Genomic DNA, 17,839 nt, shown 5'->3' on the forward strand with positions numbered 1-17,839 from the left:
TTAAACTTGACGAGGAATTTAATTGTTTGACCGTCTTGTATCCCGATGGCCCGTTTAATGTACCCGTTAGGGAATGTTTGGCCAGGAGTATAACATAATGCAGGTTTACAGCTAACAAATAGTCTATTTATAACTCAACTCTGACCGAGACGAGTACCAGGTTTAACCCGGAAATATACTAAATCTACATTACTACGTTTACCTGCCATTGTTCGTCATAACTGTGAATCCTTCGCAAACTTAGGTAGTTGCTGAACTCGACAAAGACGAGTGATTCGTCGTGAGTTTTTGAAACATATTTATTAAAACGTTCTTGTTTATCTTTTTTTTTGTCTGAGACACCCTAATGAAAGTTTTTAGCAATATGATGGGTAGCCATATATATATATATATATAAAAGAAAGAAAAAATTGTTTACGTTACAGACTGGTATTTAAAATGTGTAGCAATTTTGACAGAAAACGCTATGGATTTTTCCCCGAAAGGTGATCCATTGCCGTTACGTCGCAGAAGTTTGAAATGAAACACGATGGCTATAGGTCATTCTGACACCGGGTCAGATGATAAAACCAAATATTATGCCAAATACCGCATTTACAAACAACAAAATAAATAAACATGCCATCATGAATATAATTTTCCTCCGAACATTTTGATATAATTTTCTGATTCCCTCGAAATGAATAATCAAAGTGTTTTACTGATGGATGCATCTTCAAAATTATATTAAGCAATGTAAAAAGCTGTTCGTGTGATTACACAGTCTTGTATTGTTTTAGTTACCCACAATGTACTATAAAATTGTGAAACCATAGGCACTTGCATAGAAAATAATATTTTTTTGTATGTGACCGTGGAAAGAATACTTGTTCTTTTCAGAGTACACATACCACTGCCATATCATTTTTTTTAAAGATCACATTTTCTATGCAAGCGACTGTGGTGAAACATATGGACTGTGTCAGTCGCGCTGAACATATTCCTTTTAAAATTTGGAACTGCCAAAAAGAAAAAAAAAATCTGTTTTTGTGGATGGAATCTCAGCTTTGTAGTCGAATTCATCAGAAGTCTGTTAATGTTATTGAGGATGGAAGCTCGGCATTGTAGTCGGATTCGACAGAAGTCTGCTGTTGTGGGTGGAAACTCAGCTTTGTAGTCGGCAAGTCATAACGTGTTAACCTGATATATAGGAATTACTATGACTTTATTTAAAAATTGACTTGAGTAATGAAAAATTCGTAATTCGATTTCCACGATTTCCATTATTAAAGTTCCTATATATTTACATCCGATTCGCAAATGGACTATATAGATGTATCAATAGATCTAATATCGTTGTTGAACAGCCACATATTAGCCATAGTCTTGAACACTCTCAAATGATGTTATCCAACCACAGTCACATGAACTAGATATGCTTTATGTTCTCTGGAAATAAACCACAGTGAGTGTTGAAATAAAATATCATCTTCAAGTCATCATCAAGATTTAACATCGACTGACTATTCAGCCTTAATCCAGACAATGGCAACCAACACAAACGGAGTGAAAATGGCCAGTCTCCTCCAGTTTCATCCTAAGGAAATTAAAACCGCAAATTCCTAATCCTGATGAACCAAATTGCCTTCTTTTCCTGCTCAGTTACTATATATCAGATCACGGAACTACACTGTATATTATAGTGGTAGTGGTGACGGTGTCCTCACGCTCCGAACATGCTTTATTTTGATTGCAGCTCCTAGTTAATTAATTCCTGAACAACATACTGGTCTGAACATGATCACTTTTGTCAAGTATTGGTCTATATTCACCATTCAATTGTTTTAGCTCCAGATGAATTCCACCATACCATTTGTGCAATGGGAACCTACACGCATACGTAAAATTGAGGAATGTGTTGTTCGGGCATGAAAAAATAGGGGAAGTAGTCCTTATAATTGTTCATATTTTCAGCTCATACCTTTTTATGCATGCACCTTTTAATCCAGGGATGGTGTATACTAAATTTTGTCAAAATAAAGTTTCTTTTTAGATTAGAAGAATTTAAAGGATTACGTAGCTAATACATGTAACTAGTGAAGCAGATGCAACTGCAATGTACAGTGTATGAATCTACAATTTATTGTACTTACATCAGAGAAAATAGGTGAGATGGATTAATATTTTGCATAGTGGAATATGTTTGCGCTGAGTTCTTTGTCAAAGAAACAATGCAAACTGGATAATTATTTTAATTTTATCACAAAATAAATATGCAATAACTATAATGTTATCGAATAAAATTTCATACGCAATATTGCTTGCATTTCATTTATAATTCCAATTTTCTCCATAAACATACATATCAACATCACTGAATACGATTAATCGAGCTGTACAGTCACACTTCAATATATAGTTTTAAAATGGAACCACAACCAAACTAACAATTTCCAAGTTACTCACCATTTTAAAGAAAACGAATGTACTTTTTCAATCTAATAGCTAAATATTAAACTCTTATTTAAATAAATTGTTGGTAATATTTTTTCTGTACAATGAATATATAATGAAGTTTATATATAGTACACCTTCATGGCTATATACTATGATATGGACTTTCCTTGTTACATTGATGATAAGACTTTGTACACTTCTTGAACTTCTTTGATCCATCACAACTTTGAGAATTTTGCAGTCTTCTTCTCCATGCCTGCCACTACAGCCTTCATTATATCCTCACTCTGTATCATTCCCTGGTTCCATACAGCCTGCAAACACCAATTATAGTATCTCATATAAAAGGTCAATTCTGTCATCAATCATATCATATAACAGGTCAATTCTGTCATCAATCATATCATATAACAGGTCAATTCTGTCATCAATGATCTCATGTAACAGGTAAATTCTGTCATCAATGATCTCATGTAACAGGTCAATTCTGTCATCAATGATCTCATATAACAGGTCAATTCTGTCATTAATGATCTCATGTAACAGGTCAATTCTGTCATCAATGATCTCATGTAACAGGTCAATTCTGTCATCAATGATCTCATATAACAGGTCAATTCTGTCATCAATGATCTCATATAACAGGTCAATTCTGTCATCAATGATCTCATATAACAGGTCAATTCTGTCATCAATGATCTCATATAACAGGTCAATTGTGTCATCAATGATCTCATATAACAGGTCAATTCTGTCATCAATGATCTCATATAACAGGTCAATTCTGTCATCAATGATCTCATATAACAGGTCAATTCTGTCATCAATGATCTCATATAACAGGTCAATTCTGTCATCAATGATCTCATATAACAGGTCAATTATGTCATCAATTATATCATATAACAGGTCAATTCTGTCATCAATCATATGATATAACAGGTCAATTCTGTCATCAATGATCTCATATAACAGGTCGATTCTGTCATCAATGATCTCATATAACAGGTCAATTCTGTCATCAATGGTCTCATATAACAGGTCAATTCTGTCATCAATCATATCATACAATAATGTATAACAGGTCAATTGTGTCATCAATGATCTCATATAACAGGTCAATTGTGTCATCAATTATCTCGTATAACAGGTCAATTCTGTCATCAATGATCTCATATAACAGGTCAATTCTGTCATCAATGATCTCATATAACAGGTCAATTCTGTCATCAATGATCTCATATAACAGGTCAATTCTGTCATCAATGATCTCATATAAGTTGTGTTGTCTATTTTGTCATCAATTATATATATCTCATGTAACTTGTGTTGTCAGTTCTGTCATCAATGATGTCATGCAACTTGTGTTGTCAGTTTTGTCATCAATTATGTCATGTAACTTGTGTTGTCAGTTTTGTCATCAATGATCTCATAATAATATAACTTGTGTTGTCAGTTCAAAGTAAAACGGAAATAATCATGATTCCACAATTCATGAGCTGTACTAAGCAGTTACATATATGTATTAATATACTATGATAATATGTACAAGGACTTGTTCGCTACGTACCACATGTTCCAGCCCTTCCCGGACAGAGTGATCTCGGGAGTACACAAGTGACACCTTGCTGCCTTGGACAGCAACTGGACTCTTAGAGGCAATGAGCTCTGCAGTTTCCATGGCTACTGCTATCATGGAATCCTTATCTGGGAAGATGCGACTGTCAAAAAGGATATGGATTATTCATTCATCCAGTAAATAGTTTCTAAACAGTTTCAGTGTTTTTATGGTAAATGAGTTTTTCAACAACAAAACCACTCTTTTCATATATGATAGACATAACCCAGACATTTACCTGATAAAACCAATTTCCTTTGCTTCATCACTGTAAAATCGCCGTGCTGTATAAGTCAGTTCTCGCACTAAACTGTCATTCCCTACAATTTTTGGAAACCTTTGAAGAGTTCCAACATCTGCTGCCAGTCCAATGTCAACTTCCTGTGGAACAAAAATCACAAACACAGGTCACTAACATATCATGAGTGAAGAAACCCTAGATCATTAATACTTCATCGGTTACTGATGAAACAGATCATTAATACTTTCATCAGTTACCGATAAAACACAGATCACCAATACTTCATCAGTTAACGATAAATCACCGATCATTTATACTTCATCAGTTCTTCATCGGTTACTGATGAAACACAGATCATCAATACTTCATCAGTTACTGATGAAACACAGATCATCAGTTCTTCATCTGTTACTGATGAAACACAGATCACCAATACTTCATCAGTTAACGATAAATCACCGATCATTTATACTTCATCAGTTACTGATGAAAAAGATCATCAATACTTCATCAGTTACTGATGGAACACAGATCTTTAATTCTTCATCAGTTACTGATTAAACACAGATCATTAATACTTCATCAGTTACTGATGAAACACAGATCATTAGTTCTTCATCTATTATTGATGAAACACAGATCATCAGTTCTTCATCTGTTACTGATGAAACACAGATCATCAGTTCTTCATCTGTTACTGATGAAACACAGATCATCAATACTTCATCAGTTACTGATGAAACACAGATCATTAATACTTCATCAGTTACTGATGAAACACAGATCATCAGTTCTTCATCTGTTACTGATGAAACACAGATCATTAATACTTCATCAGTTACTGATGAAACACATATCATCAGTTCTTCATATATTACTGATGAAACACAGATCATCAATACTTCATCAGTTACTGATGAAACACAGATCATCAGTTCTTCATCAGTTACTGATTAAACACAGATCATTAATACTTCATCAGTTACTGATGAAACACAGATCATCAATACTTCATCAGTTACTGATGAAACACAGATCATTAATACTTCATCAGTTACTGATGAAACACATATCATCAATAATAACTTATTTCTCATTGAAATAGAGAGATAATTAATTCATCAATACAGAGAACCATGTGTGATCTGTAGCTGTATGGCTAGAGTCAAGATCAATCAGTTGTGCTCAAAACATTTCTTTCCGTTCACCACATGTCAACAATTTTAGTACTAAACTTAAATTTGGGTTTGAAACTATCCTTACTATTTATTACCATAGTTTTGGTAAAAAATCATGATGCATACACATACTATGTACAAAGTTTAATCTTAAATACACCAAAAATATTTTTCCAGAACAAGAAGTATAGGAGATCAAAAGCAAAATTAAAAAAGCTTTTTCAAAAAGATCAGAAAAAGAAAGAAATTTACCTTGATCTGGAAAAATGAATCTTGTGTAGCATATCGAATGTCACAGGCTGATGTCATGTCTATTCCTCCTCCTATACAGGCGTTGTGTATAGCTGCTATCACAGGCTTGGTGCACTGAAACAAACAAAAGATAGTTTATACCCAATCATAAATAAATTAATAGCTTTCTTATTTGAGCACTGAAACAAACAAGAAATAGTTTATATCCAATTCTAAATAAATTAATTATAGCTTTTATTATTGGATAGTATATATCCAATTCTAAATAAATTAATCATAGCTTTAATTATTGGTGCACTGTTTTTACTTACTTAATGTACATGTTTATTGGTCACTAGTAATTGAATCATGGCCGCTGTGCCAAAAATATCTTACTCACCATTATTCAAGTGGTAAATACAAACCTTTTCTATCACAGTGAATGCTTCTTGGAAATCAGCAATAGTTCCACGGAGGGCAAAGGCTTTCCGGGAAGGGTCAAGGTCAGATTGCATGACTGCAACTGTATCTAGGTCAGTGAGGTCAAGACCTATAAAGTAGCGGATTCAGATCTTTTAATAATACCACCAAACCATGAGTGTCCCATCTCCCCTAGCTAAATCACTCTTTAGTGTGAAAACATTGCCCATTATATGAGAGCCCAATCTCTCTCCTTGTCCTTCTGTTCTTGCTCCCTCACTAGTACTGACTTAAGGTCAAGGGAATTTAGAGGTTTGCTAATTGCCCTGAACTGGCAATGTGTTTTATCCAATCAAGTTTTAAGGACTTTAGAAATTATTTTATTTACTTTGTATTATTAGTTTTCTAGCAATAGCAATTCTATCTGTTGAATTACTACCTAAATATGAGAAAAGATTATGTTTAGTCTGGTCAAATATTGTACAAACACCAGCTTAAGAATAGTCAGGGATTTATATAGTATTCTACTAAGGGAAGCTAAATATCTTTTGGGCCAATTATTGAAGAATACCCATTTCTTAACTGCTGTGAATAATTGGCCAGTACCTTCCCATATATGACTTACCTGTTTAATTATCTGGCTAGTCACTCCCTGATGGGTATGACTTACCTGTTTATCTTGCCAGTCCCTAACTAGATATGACTTACCTGCTGTTCATTCCTTGCCAGTCCCTCCCTGATGGGTATGACTTACCTGCTGTTAATTCATTGCCAGTCCCTCCCTAGGTATGACTTACCTGCTGTTAATTCCTTGCCAGTCCCTCCCTAGGTATGACTTACCTGCTGTTAATTCCTTGCCAGTCCCTCCCTAGATATGACTTACCTGCTGTTCATTCATTGCCAGTCCCTCCCTAGGTATGACTTACCTGCTGTTAATTCCTTGCCAGTCCCTCCCTAGGTATGACTTACCTGCTGTTCAGTCATTGCCAGTCCCTCCCTGATGGGTATGGCTTACCTGCTGTTCATTCATTGCCAGTCCCTCCCTAGGTATGACTTATCTGCTGTGAATACTTTGCCAGAGGGCCCTGATGGGTATGACTTACCTGCCGTTAATACCTTGCCAGTCCCTCCCTGATAGGTATGACTTTCCTGCTGTGAATACTTTACCAGTCCCTCCCTGATGGGTATGACTTACCTGCCCTGAATACCCTACCAGTCCCTCCCTGATAGCTATGACTTACCTGCAGTAAATACCCTACCAGATCCAGACAAAACAATTACTCGGCAATCACTGTCACTGTTTAGTTGTTGGAAACAGGTTCTCATCTCACTAGAAATTAAATAAACAAATATGAAAAACCTAAAATACATAAAACCATTTTGGAATGAATTGCAGATAAGTTAAGATAAGATAAGATAAGATAAGTTTATTTCTGGTTCAGGACTTTTAAAGTCCTCTATACCAGACTCAAAATAATACATAATACAGATTGATTGATATAGTACTTCTGTCCGGTCTACTGTACATTGTTTTTATGATTTAATTGATGCTTTGTAATTAAAGAAAAGTTCTTGGTTTTTCCAGTGATCGTCTAGTTTGTTTTTGAAGGAGTTTACATTTAATGCTGATATAAACTGTTCTGGCAATTCATTCCAGATTTACACTGTTCTGTTTGAAAAGTAGTTTTTTCTTAGCGTATTTGTGGATAGTCTAGGGAATATTTTTTTGGTATGTCCTCTGGTACTGTTGCGTTCAGCAGCATCCTTCCATAAAATGATACCATTAAAACATTCTTTATCATATATTTAGCTCACCTGCCCGAAGGGCAAGTGAGCTTATGCCGTGGTGCGGCGTCCGTCGTCCGTCCGTCCGGCGTCAACTTTTTCATTCAAACAACTTCTTCTCAATAACCAAGATGCCCAGGGAGTTGATATTGGGCCTGTGGCATGCTGGGGTGAAGGGCTACAAAGTTTGTTCAAATAAATGACCTTGACCTTCATTCAAGGTCACATGGGTCAAATAGGCTATAATCTTCAAATGAGTTCTTCTCAATAACCAAGATGCCCAGGGACTTGATATTGGGCCTGTAGCATGCTGGGGTGAAGGGCTCCAAAGTTTGTTAAAAAAATGACCTTGACCTTCATTCAAGGTCACATGGGTCAAATAGGCTACAATCTTCAAACGACTTCTTCTCAATAACCAAGAGGCCCAGGGACTTGATATTGGGCCTGTAGCATGCTGGGGTGAAGGGCTACAAAGTTTGTTCAAATAAATGACCTTGACCTTCATTCAAGGTCACATGGATCAAATAGGCTATAATCTTCAAAAAACTTCTTCTCAATAACCAAGAGGCCCAAGGACTGGATATTGGGCCTGTAGCATGCTGGGGTGAAGGGCTACAAAGTTTGTTCAAATAAATGACCTTGACCTTCATTCAATGTCACATGGGTCAAATAGGCTTTAATCTTCAAACGACTTCTTCTCAATAAACAAGAGGCCCAGGGACTTGATATTGGGCCTGTAGCATGCTTGGGTAAAGGGCTCCAAAGTTTGTTCAAATAAATGACCTTCATTCAAGGTCACTAAAGGTCACATTGTTCAAATGGGCTGTACTCTTCAATTGACTTCCCCTTAATAACCAAGATGCCCAGGGACTTGATTTTAGGCTTTTAGCATGCTGGGGTGAAGTGCTACCAATTTTGTTCAAATAAATGACCTTGACCTACATTCAAGGTCACAGAGGTGAACTTGGCTTAAATCTGTAAACAATAATTTTGCGATAGCCAAGAGCCTCCAAGATCTGATATTAGGCCAATAGAATGCTGGAATGAAGGACTAGAAAATTTATTAATATGAATAAACCTAGCTAGCTTACTATGATATTTGAATAAAGAGGTAATCAGCATAGTATCTGTAGAAATGACCTCAATCAACATCAAAGTTGCTGTAGAGCCAGGTGAGCGATACAGGCCCATTGGGCCTCTTGTTTGGTTATTATTTTGTATAGTTCTGTCATATCTCCTCTAATTCTTCTGAATGCCAATGTTGGTAGTTTGAGTTTTTCCAGCCTCTCACTGTAGGTAAATTCCTTCATTCCCGGGAGGCACTTGGTTGCTCTTCTTTGAACCCCTTCTATCTTGTCAATGTGCTTTTGTAAGTGAGGTGCCCACACAGGACTAGCGTAGTCAAGTTGGGATCTTACCAGACATTTATATAATGGGATAAAAGACCTGGTGTCCATAAACTGAAAAGTCCTTTTGATGAGTGCAAACATAGAGTTCGCTTTCTTAACTTTTTCAGATATATGTTCGTCAAATGAAAGCTCAGAGTCGATGATTCCTCCTATGTCCTTCTCTTGTTTGGTTTTCTGGAGGTATTTCCCGTTGAGATGGTAGTCCAGTTCAGGTTCATCGTGTACTCTTCCTTTTCCCTTGCCTATTCTCATCTGTTTGCATTTGTCTGGGTGCATCTTAAGTAGCCATGTATCGCTCCACTTCCACATTGTGTCCAGATCCTTTTGAAGCTCTGCACTGTCGTGCTCGCTTTTTATTATTTTGAATACTTTGTTGTCGTCTGCAAAAAGGTACATATCCGATTGAACTGTTTCAGGGAGGTCATTTACAAAGATGACAAACATTAATGGTCCTAGCACTGAGCCTTGCGGAATTCCTGATGTGACTTCGGTCCAGTCAGAGTCTGCACCATTCAGTTACTTTTTGTTGTCTACCTTTTAAGAATGTTGCTATCCAAGAGATTATTTGGTTGGAGAAGTTATATGAATTTAGTTTATTAAGGAGTCTATTGTGTGGAACTGTATCGAATGCCTTTTGGTAATCCATGTAAATACAATCTACAACCTGTCCTTTATCCAGGGCTTCTGTCCATATATCCAAAACCTCCAAAAGCTGAAGACTTGTTGATCTTCCAGATCTAAACCCATATTGTTTATCCGAAAAATATTTGTTAGATCTCATGAATTTGAGAGTTAAAGTTAATAAATGAACAAACTTGACCATTTACCAAGGATTGTCTAAAATTGATATGTGATATATCAATGAGATTTTTCTAGATGAAAATCTATTATTTTTTATAATGATGACATACCTCCAGAATGCCTTGTTCATGGCATTCAATTGTTTTGGTCTGTTCAATTCCACTTGAGTAACGAACTCCTTTGGCTGGGTAACCTTGAGTGTCTCAAAGTTGTACTTGGAAGTAGCATCTGACGACATATTTCTGGCTGATCCTAGGACGACTGGCTTCAAACCTGGTCTTAGGAGTACTCCTTGAAGAAGTCAAAGTTAGAACTAAAGTCACAGCATGGATCAAACCCTTGTAAGCTATATATTATGTTATTGTTTATTTAAACTTTCAAAGACTCAAACTGTATAATTATAGCTATACATTTTTTCATGCTTTCAGTACTGTGACGGTAGACTATACCGTAACGTAGTGTACTAGGCTAGTTACAATGTATATTATGTATGTATCACGGACTGTCGACGGTACAAAGGTCACAAACATAAAAGATAAACTTATTTCTGAGTCGTTTCCGACGATGATTACCTCGAGATGAAGCTTTTATAAGCTGGGCAATTATCTTCATTCTTCTCAGTTTATCGCCAACAAGATTTTAGCTGATTTTAGTCTGCATCAAGTAGCACTCGTCTTTTTCATTATAACTCACATTAGATAATAAGTCTAGAGATATTCCGAACGTCGACGATATAGTTTCGTTTTGTCTTGGCCAATCAAAATGAGTTTGACATTTCCGTGTACATTCGGAACACTGAAAAATAAAGTTAACCAAGGTACTTTAAGCATGTCTTCACCTTCATGGTTTTGGCTCACTGTTGTTGGAGGTGGAATCTCAGCTGTAGCACTTTGCATTCTCAAAAGATGTTCTCGAACCGCAATCACGTGTACTAGCTTACGTTTGATGTCCGGTAAAACTGTCCTTATCACGGGAGCAAACTGTGGATTAGGAAAAGCGACAGCCTTAGAACTGGCTAAACGTGACGCTAAAGTGATTTTGGCATGTCGAGATCTGGTGAAAGCAAAACAGGCTATCGATGACATTCGTCAGAGGACATCGAAAGGGGAATTACAAATTGCTAAACTCGATCTGTCATCGATGTCATCTGTAAAACAGTTCTGTGAGGATATAAATGCAAATGAGAGGAGGCTGGACGTGTTGATCAATAATGCTGCTGTTATGGCACATCCTTTCGCCATCACTGAAGATGGTTTTGAAATAAACATGGCTGTCAATCACTTTGGAAACTTTCTAATGACAAACCTTCTTTTGGATCTGCTGAAGAAATCGACTCCAAGTAGAATTGTCTTTGTATCATCTAGTCTTCACAAGTTTGGAAAACTTGACTTGAAAGACTTGAACAGCAAGCATAACAATCCATATGCTGACAGTAAATTAGCTAATATTTACTTTGCAAGGGAACTTCACTTAAAACTTAAAGGCACTGGAGTGGCTGTCCATACCCTTTCCCCAGGCATGGTCAACACAGAACTTGGGAGACATAGATTATCCCAGGTGTTACGATTCTGTCTACAGCCACTGTTCTGGTTATTCATTAAGTCACCCGAGGAAGGATGTCAAACTATCGTTCATTGTGCAGTTTCAGAAAAACTTGACCATGCTTCAGGGGGTTACTATGCAAATTGTGAAGAAAGTAAATGGAGTGAAATTTCCAAACAAAGTGTACCAGAACTGTATGCTATCAGTGAAAAATTGACAGGTCTTAGGTGAACCATTTAATTATTCTTTGTTTTCAAGCAATCGTAGACTAAACATTTACCAAGTGCTCTACATACATCATTTGTTATGTTAAAGTAATGCTGGTGCCAGATATAATGAGAATTCAGTACAAGTGTATTTGAGGACTTTTTTTCTGCATCACATTGTTTGTGCATAACATTTTATTGACAATCTAATTACAAATGCAGATAAGATATTGTCAATTCAAAAATAAACAATTTTTCCCATTGTATTGCTGCTAATGTGTGTCTGTTTGATTTTCTGTTTTACATTTTGGTAGTATTAAAATCAAAATCATCTTTTTTTTTTCGGTTTTCACTCATTTATTTTATAAAACTGGATATTGAAGAAGTTACCCCTCCAATCTTATCCTTACTTGTGGGTCCCAATTGACCATATATATAAGGTATCACAACTTGTGAAGAATGTATATCAATTTATAGTGTCATCAAATAGCCTTCATCAGACAAAAACAACATTACATAATGTATGCAGCACATACTGAAGTATATAACATGTACTTAAAGAAAGGATTAGGTAGCAGTGTACAGTAAAAATGCCAAATTCTGAAAAATATGGCACATGCTTTAGATATGTAAACATTGCCAGTTAACCTTACATATAACCTCTAATAAAGTATATATATTTGAAATCTGTACAACATTTGCAATTTTAATAGAGCTCTGAAGGAGAAGTAAACTGATATTTTCTGTGGTTTTTAGAGCTGTGAATACCATGGTAACAGCTTAAAAAATTCTCAAAAATTGCAAAATATTATGATATTTGACCCAAAATGGCACAATTCTCTACACAATTTTTTTTCTGAAACCTATTTAAAATTAAGTATCTCTATCCCAAAGACAGAATTAATCTTGTTTGGACATATGTTGTAAATTAAGTTTTTCCGCTATCTTACCTTTTCTGTGGGCTTCCATTTTGCACTGTAGGCGAAACTAAATTTCCTGTGTAAACACACGTTCGGAAAATCCGGATATTTAAAATCCGGAACCAATTTATTGATTTTTGTTTTAATAAATGTGAAGCCTGTATGTACTACTTCATACTGGATATACCAATTATAGTGTACATTTATTTTTTCATTTTTTATACATATCATAATACAGGAGTTATTTGCTTAACAAAAAAATTGCCCATGGCCAGGCTGTCTTACTGTGGTGTGCTACCTTAGATTGACATAATTCACAGAATGAGTATCATAGAGTGATGATTTAATTGAGTGGTCTTTTTGAGAAGGGCGATTGGGATACTATGGAGTGATTCTTATGGATAGAGTAATGGGGTTACTGGCATGGAGTATGGATAGAGTGATGGGGTCATATGGCAGGATTGACATGAGAAGAGTGGTAGGGTCCACTGACTAGAGTGATGGGGTCCTATGGCAGGATTGACAGGGTCCACTGGAGTTATTGGCATGGGTATAGTAATGTATCCTTTAGAGTTTATTAGCATAGGAGGGATAGGACCCTATGGAATTATGATCAGGGGACTTGAGTATTATACTATAGCGATGAGATAATGTGGAAGGACTGTCAAGAGTGTAGAGTGACAAGGTTTATGGAGGGGGTTGTCATGAGTAGAGTGACAAGGCCTATGGAGGGGGTTGTCATGAGTAAAGTGACAAGGCCTATGGAGTTGATTGTCATGAGTAGACTGACAGGGCCTATAGGGGAATTTTCATGAATAGAGTGTCAAGGCCTATGGAGGGAATTGTCATGAGTAGAGTGACAAGGTCTATGGAGGGGATTGTCATGAGTAAAGTGACAAGGCCTATGAAGTGGATTGTCATGGGTAGAGTGACAAGGCCTATGAAGTGGATTGTCATGGGTAGAGTGACAAGACCTATGGAGGGGATTGTCATGGGTAGAGTGACAAGGCCTATGAAGTGGATTGTCATGGGTAGAGTGACAAGACCTATGGAGGGGATTGTCATGGGTAGAGTGACAAGGCCTATGAAGTGGATTGTCATGGGTAGAGTGACAAGACCTATGGAGGGAATTGTCATGAATAAAGTGGCAGGGCCCATGGAGTGAAATAGGGGATTGTCATGAGCAGAATGACAGGATCTAATGGAGGGGATTGTCATGAGTAGGGCGACAAGGTTTTGAGGGGATTGTCATGAGTAGAGTGACAAGGCCCATGGAGAGGATTGTCATGAGCAGAGTGACATGGTCCATGGAGGGTGTAGTCATGAGTAGAGTGACAAGACCTATGGAGAGGATTGTCATAAGTAGAGTGACAAGGTTTTGAGGGGATTGTCATGAGAAGTGTGACAAGGCCTATATAGAGGATTATCATGAGTAGAGTGACAAGGCCTTTGGAGGGAAATAGGGGATTGTCATGAGTAGAATGACAAGACCTATGGAGGGGATTGTCATGAGTAGGGCGACAAGGCCTATGGAGGGGGTTGTCATGAGTAGAGTGACAAGGTCTATGGAGGGTGTTGTCATGAGTAGAGTGACAGGACCTATGGAGGGGGTTGTCATGAGTAGAGTGACAAGACCTATGGAGGGGATTGTCATGAGTAGATTGACAGCGCCTATGGAGGGGATTGTCATGAGTGTAGAGTTACAAGGCCTCTGTAGGAGATCGTCATGAGTAGAGTGACAAGGCCCATGGAGGGTGTTGTCATAAGTAGATTGACAAGGTTTTGAGGGGATTGTCATGAGTAGAGTGACAAGGCCCATGGAGAGGATTGTCATAAGTAGAGTGACAAGGTTTTGAGGGGATTGTCATGAGAAGTGTGACAAGGCCTATATAGAGGATTATCATGAGTAGAGTGACAAGGTCTTTGGAGGGTGTTGTCATGAGTAGAGTGACAGGACCTATGGAGGGAATTGTCATGAGTAGAGTGACAAGACCTATGGAGGGGATTGTCATGAGTAGAGTGACAAGGTCTATGGAGGGGATTGTCATGAGTAGAGTGACAAGACCTATGGAGGGGATTGTCATGAGTAGAGTGACAAGACCTATGGAGGGGATTGTCATGAGTAGAGTGACAAGACCTATGGAGGGGGTTGTCATGAGTAGAGTGACAGGGCCTATGGAGGGTGTTGTCATGAGTAGAGTGACAGGGCCTATGGAGGGGATTGTCATGAGTAGAGTGACAAGACCTATGGAGGGGGTTGTCATGAGTAGAGTGACAGGGCCTATGGAGGGTGTTGTCATGAGTAGAGTGACAGGGCCTATGGAGGGGATTGTCATGAGTAGAGTGACAGGGCCTATGGAGGGGATTGTCATGAGTAGAGTGACAAGACCTATGGAGGGAATTGTCATGAGTAGAGTAACAGGGCCTATGGAGGGGATTGTCATGAGTAGAGTGATGAGGTCCTGTGAAGTGATTGTCATGAGTAGAGTGGTGGGTTCCGATGAAATGATAGTCATAGGTAAAGTGATGGGTTCCATTGGAGTTATTGTCGTGAGTGGAGTGATTGATCCTATTGAGTGATCACCATCAGTGATTAGTCCTATTGAGTGACTGCCATGAGTAGGTGTCCTATGGAATGACATGGGTCATATGGAGTACCTCAATGACATAAATAGAGTTAAGGGCTCCTATGCAGTAATATATAATAATATATGTAATATATTATAAGTCTGTACAGTTGTCGATTATATATTTTTCGTGTTACAGTGTGCATGAAGGATGTGATAATTTGTTAGTCTGTGCAAAGTTTTTTTTCCTGAAGACTATTATTGGGCAAAAACAGGAATTTTCTTGGCAAAAGTGAAACTAAATGATGGTTTCATACCCTGTTCCATTTTAGCCCTATTTCAATTCGTCCTGGTTTTGTCCATGGACCGTCTGTCCATACTGGAAGGATCCTCTTGGTGCATAAAAAAACGAAATGACTGACGGATTGCCATCATGACTCTTGCGATTGATTTTGTTATCGCTATTTTTATATTGATGTTTCTCAAATTCATATATGTATGTTAACACCTTCCTGTTTGGAGGTTTTTAAGGAATTTGTAGGTAAAATTAACAAATTTTCTAAATCAATTTTTTCTATATAAATGTAATCTTCCATGTGTATTGAGTGTTATATATCACAAGATAGTGTATTTCTCAAAGGTTATTTTCCTTTCAATATTTTTCATCTATGACCAATCAACTAGGAAAGGTCAAAGGTCACAAAGATCACATTTCTTTCAATAAAAAATATGTTTATTTTTTGTTTGGCTTATTTTTCATACGTGTAACAACACCAAAAATAGCTAAATGGATAATATATTGTAAATTAAAAACATAAATGAAGTTAATCTTATGAGATGACTTAGCAAAAGCCTGGAGTAAACTTTTGGTAAAGGTTTTGCATCATCAAATAATTCTTAATGAAATATATCTGTTAAATCAATATGTTACAAAGAGAAACGGTTTTGTTGTTACATTTCGCACATAAAAAGGCTGAAAATCTCAAAATATACTTCATTGCTATGAAATCCTTTGGAATGCCGTGTTCGGGTGGGGGGTGGGGATGGGTGGATTCATATGCATCGAGCATTGAGTAATAAGTGACTCTGTTGAAAAGAGCTATAAGAGAGGTGGTTACTCAGATAATTGTGATACATTATGTACGCGTATGTAATTGAATAATGGATTATCTCCCTTGTTTGTGCACGGTTTTTTTCAAAAACGTTATTTTGTAAATGTATATATGTCTCTGTTTGTAGGTATTCCATTTAATTTGATTTTTCAAAATAATGTTCTTGAAAAAAAAAAATCAATTATATTTTCATACTTTCAGTTGAGACATTTTTGCCTACAAGATCATGAGAGGGTGGCCACCAAACCCTCCGGGCGGATGTCCAGAGATCTATATATAAATCTCTGTAACGTCTCGTGATACATACATCTCTGGTCTGATCGTGTCACTCACATACTATACAATTACTGGGATACGTTTTATGAAATCAGAGATATGTATATAAGTGTGTCACGTCTCTGATAAAATTAACAAATTATGATGGTCCTGAGATGCACACCAATCTCCAGGGTCAAAGACCTTCAGGTATATATATATTATACACGTCTCAATAACTATGAAAGGCCGTTCATGTCAAAAACGAGATACATTTAACGCGTTAAACATAACATTTAACGCGTTAAAATAGATTAAACGCGTTAACACTAACGCGTAAAGCTTAAGGCGTCAAAGCTTAACGTGTTAAATGTTTAACGCGTTAAATGTAGTTATCATTTAACGCGTTAAAAACAGTTTTATCACGTTCATAATCATTTTAACGCGTCAAACTTTATCAGATTAACCAATCAGTTGCACCCTTGTATATATCAGCATTCGGGTGAATTCTTCATGGAAGATGGAAAATATGGAGGCTTCGAGGAGAGAGGTTCGGGCAGTGGTTCAAGAATGCCTTGGGGCTGTGCCAAGACAATCCCTCAGTCCCGTCGGCGATATTGTCAGTGGACATGTATAAACTTTTTGGTTTGGTTTGTTTTCGTCTGCAGATGTTTTTCACACAGTTTAATGACAGAACATTTCAGTACGCGTTGACAGAACATCAACACATAAAAGAGGACGTTGATATTTCTGAAAAACCGATTTAAACAGAGACCGTATCAAAATAATCAATTTGTGCAATGAACCAACAAATGTTTCCTCTTTCACTATGCTTCATTTTTTTGCTCATTTGTGTAGATCTAGGTCTGTAAGATACATTGTTGTACACTTCTGTAACTGGTAGGCCTACATTCTGATGACGTCACATTTTTTTTTACAGACGTTTCGAGTTGTGTCATTTTGTTCAGCGATTTGGTAGTTTTGTCCACAGGGGCTTGGCACGATTTTCCAAATGATAGTCTATATATATATGTATATAGTATCAGATACTATATACATATATATTTAGACTATCATTTGGAAAATCGTGCCAAGCCCCTGTGGTTTTGTCATCTTTG

General features: G+C 37.0%; 2 protein-coding genes across 2 annotated transcripts; one reads left to right on the forward strand and one right to left on the reverse strand.

The window, feature by feature from the left end:
* Positions 1-1,185: 1,185 nt before the first annotated feature.
* On the reverse strand, positions 1,186-10,834 carry LOC117324206 (delta(3,5)-Delta(2,4)-dienoyl-CoA isomerase, mitochondrial-like). Its single transcript, XM_033879948.1, has 8 exons — positions 10,692-10,834; positions 10,230-10,410; positions 7,366-7,454; positions 6,130-6,254; positions 5,726-5,839; positions 4,293-4,435; positions 4,007-4,157; positions 1,186-2,750 (listed from the first exon to the last, which is right to left on the reverse strand). The coding sequence occupies exons 1-8, from the start codon at positions 10,729-10,731 to the stop codon at positions 2,655-2,657; spliced, it is 939 nt and encodes a 312-aa protein (XP_033735839.1). The 5' UTR covers positions 10,732-10,834; the 3' UTR covers positions 1,186-2,654.
* An 85-nt stretch (positions 10,835-10,919) lies between these two features.
* Positions 10,920-12,206, forward strand: LOC117324209 (retinol dehydrogenase 14-like). Its single transcript, XM_033879954.1, has one exon. The coding sequence runs from the start codon at positions 10,948-10,950 to the stop codon at positions 11,890-11,892; it is 945 nt and encodes a 314-aa protein (XP_033735845.1). The 5' UTR covers positions 10,920-10,947; the 3' UTR covers positions 11,893-12,206.
* The last annotated feature ends 5,633 nt before the right edge of the window (positions 12,207-17,839 follow it).

Source organism: Pecten maximus, chromosome 3 (genome assembly GCF_902652985.1).
Source record: "Pecten maximus chromosome 3, xPecMax1.1, whole genome shotgun sequence".
NCBI classification, from domain to species: domain Eukaryota; kingdom Metazoa; phylum Mollusca; class Bivalvia; order Pectinida; family Pectinidae; genus Pecten; species Pecten maximus.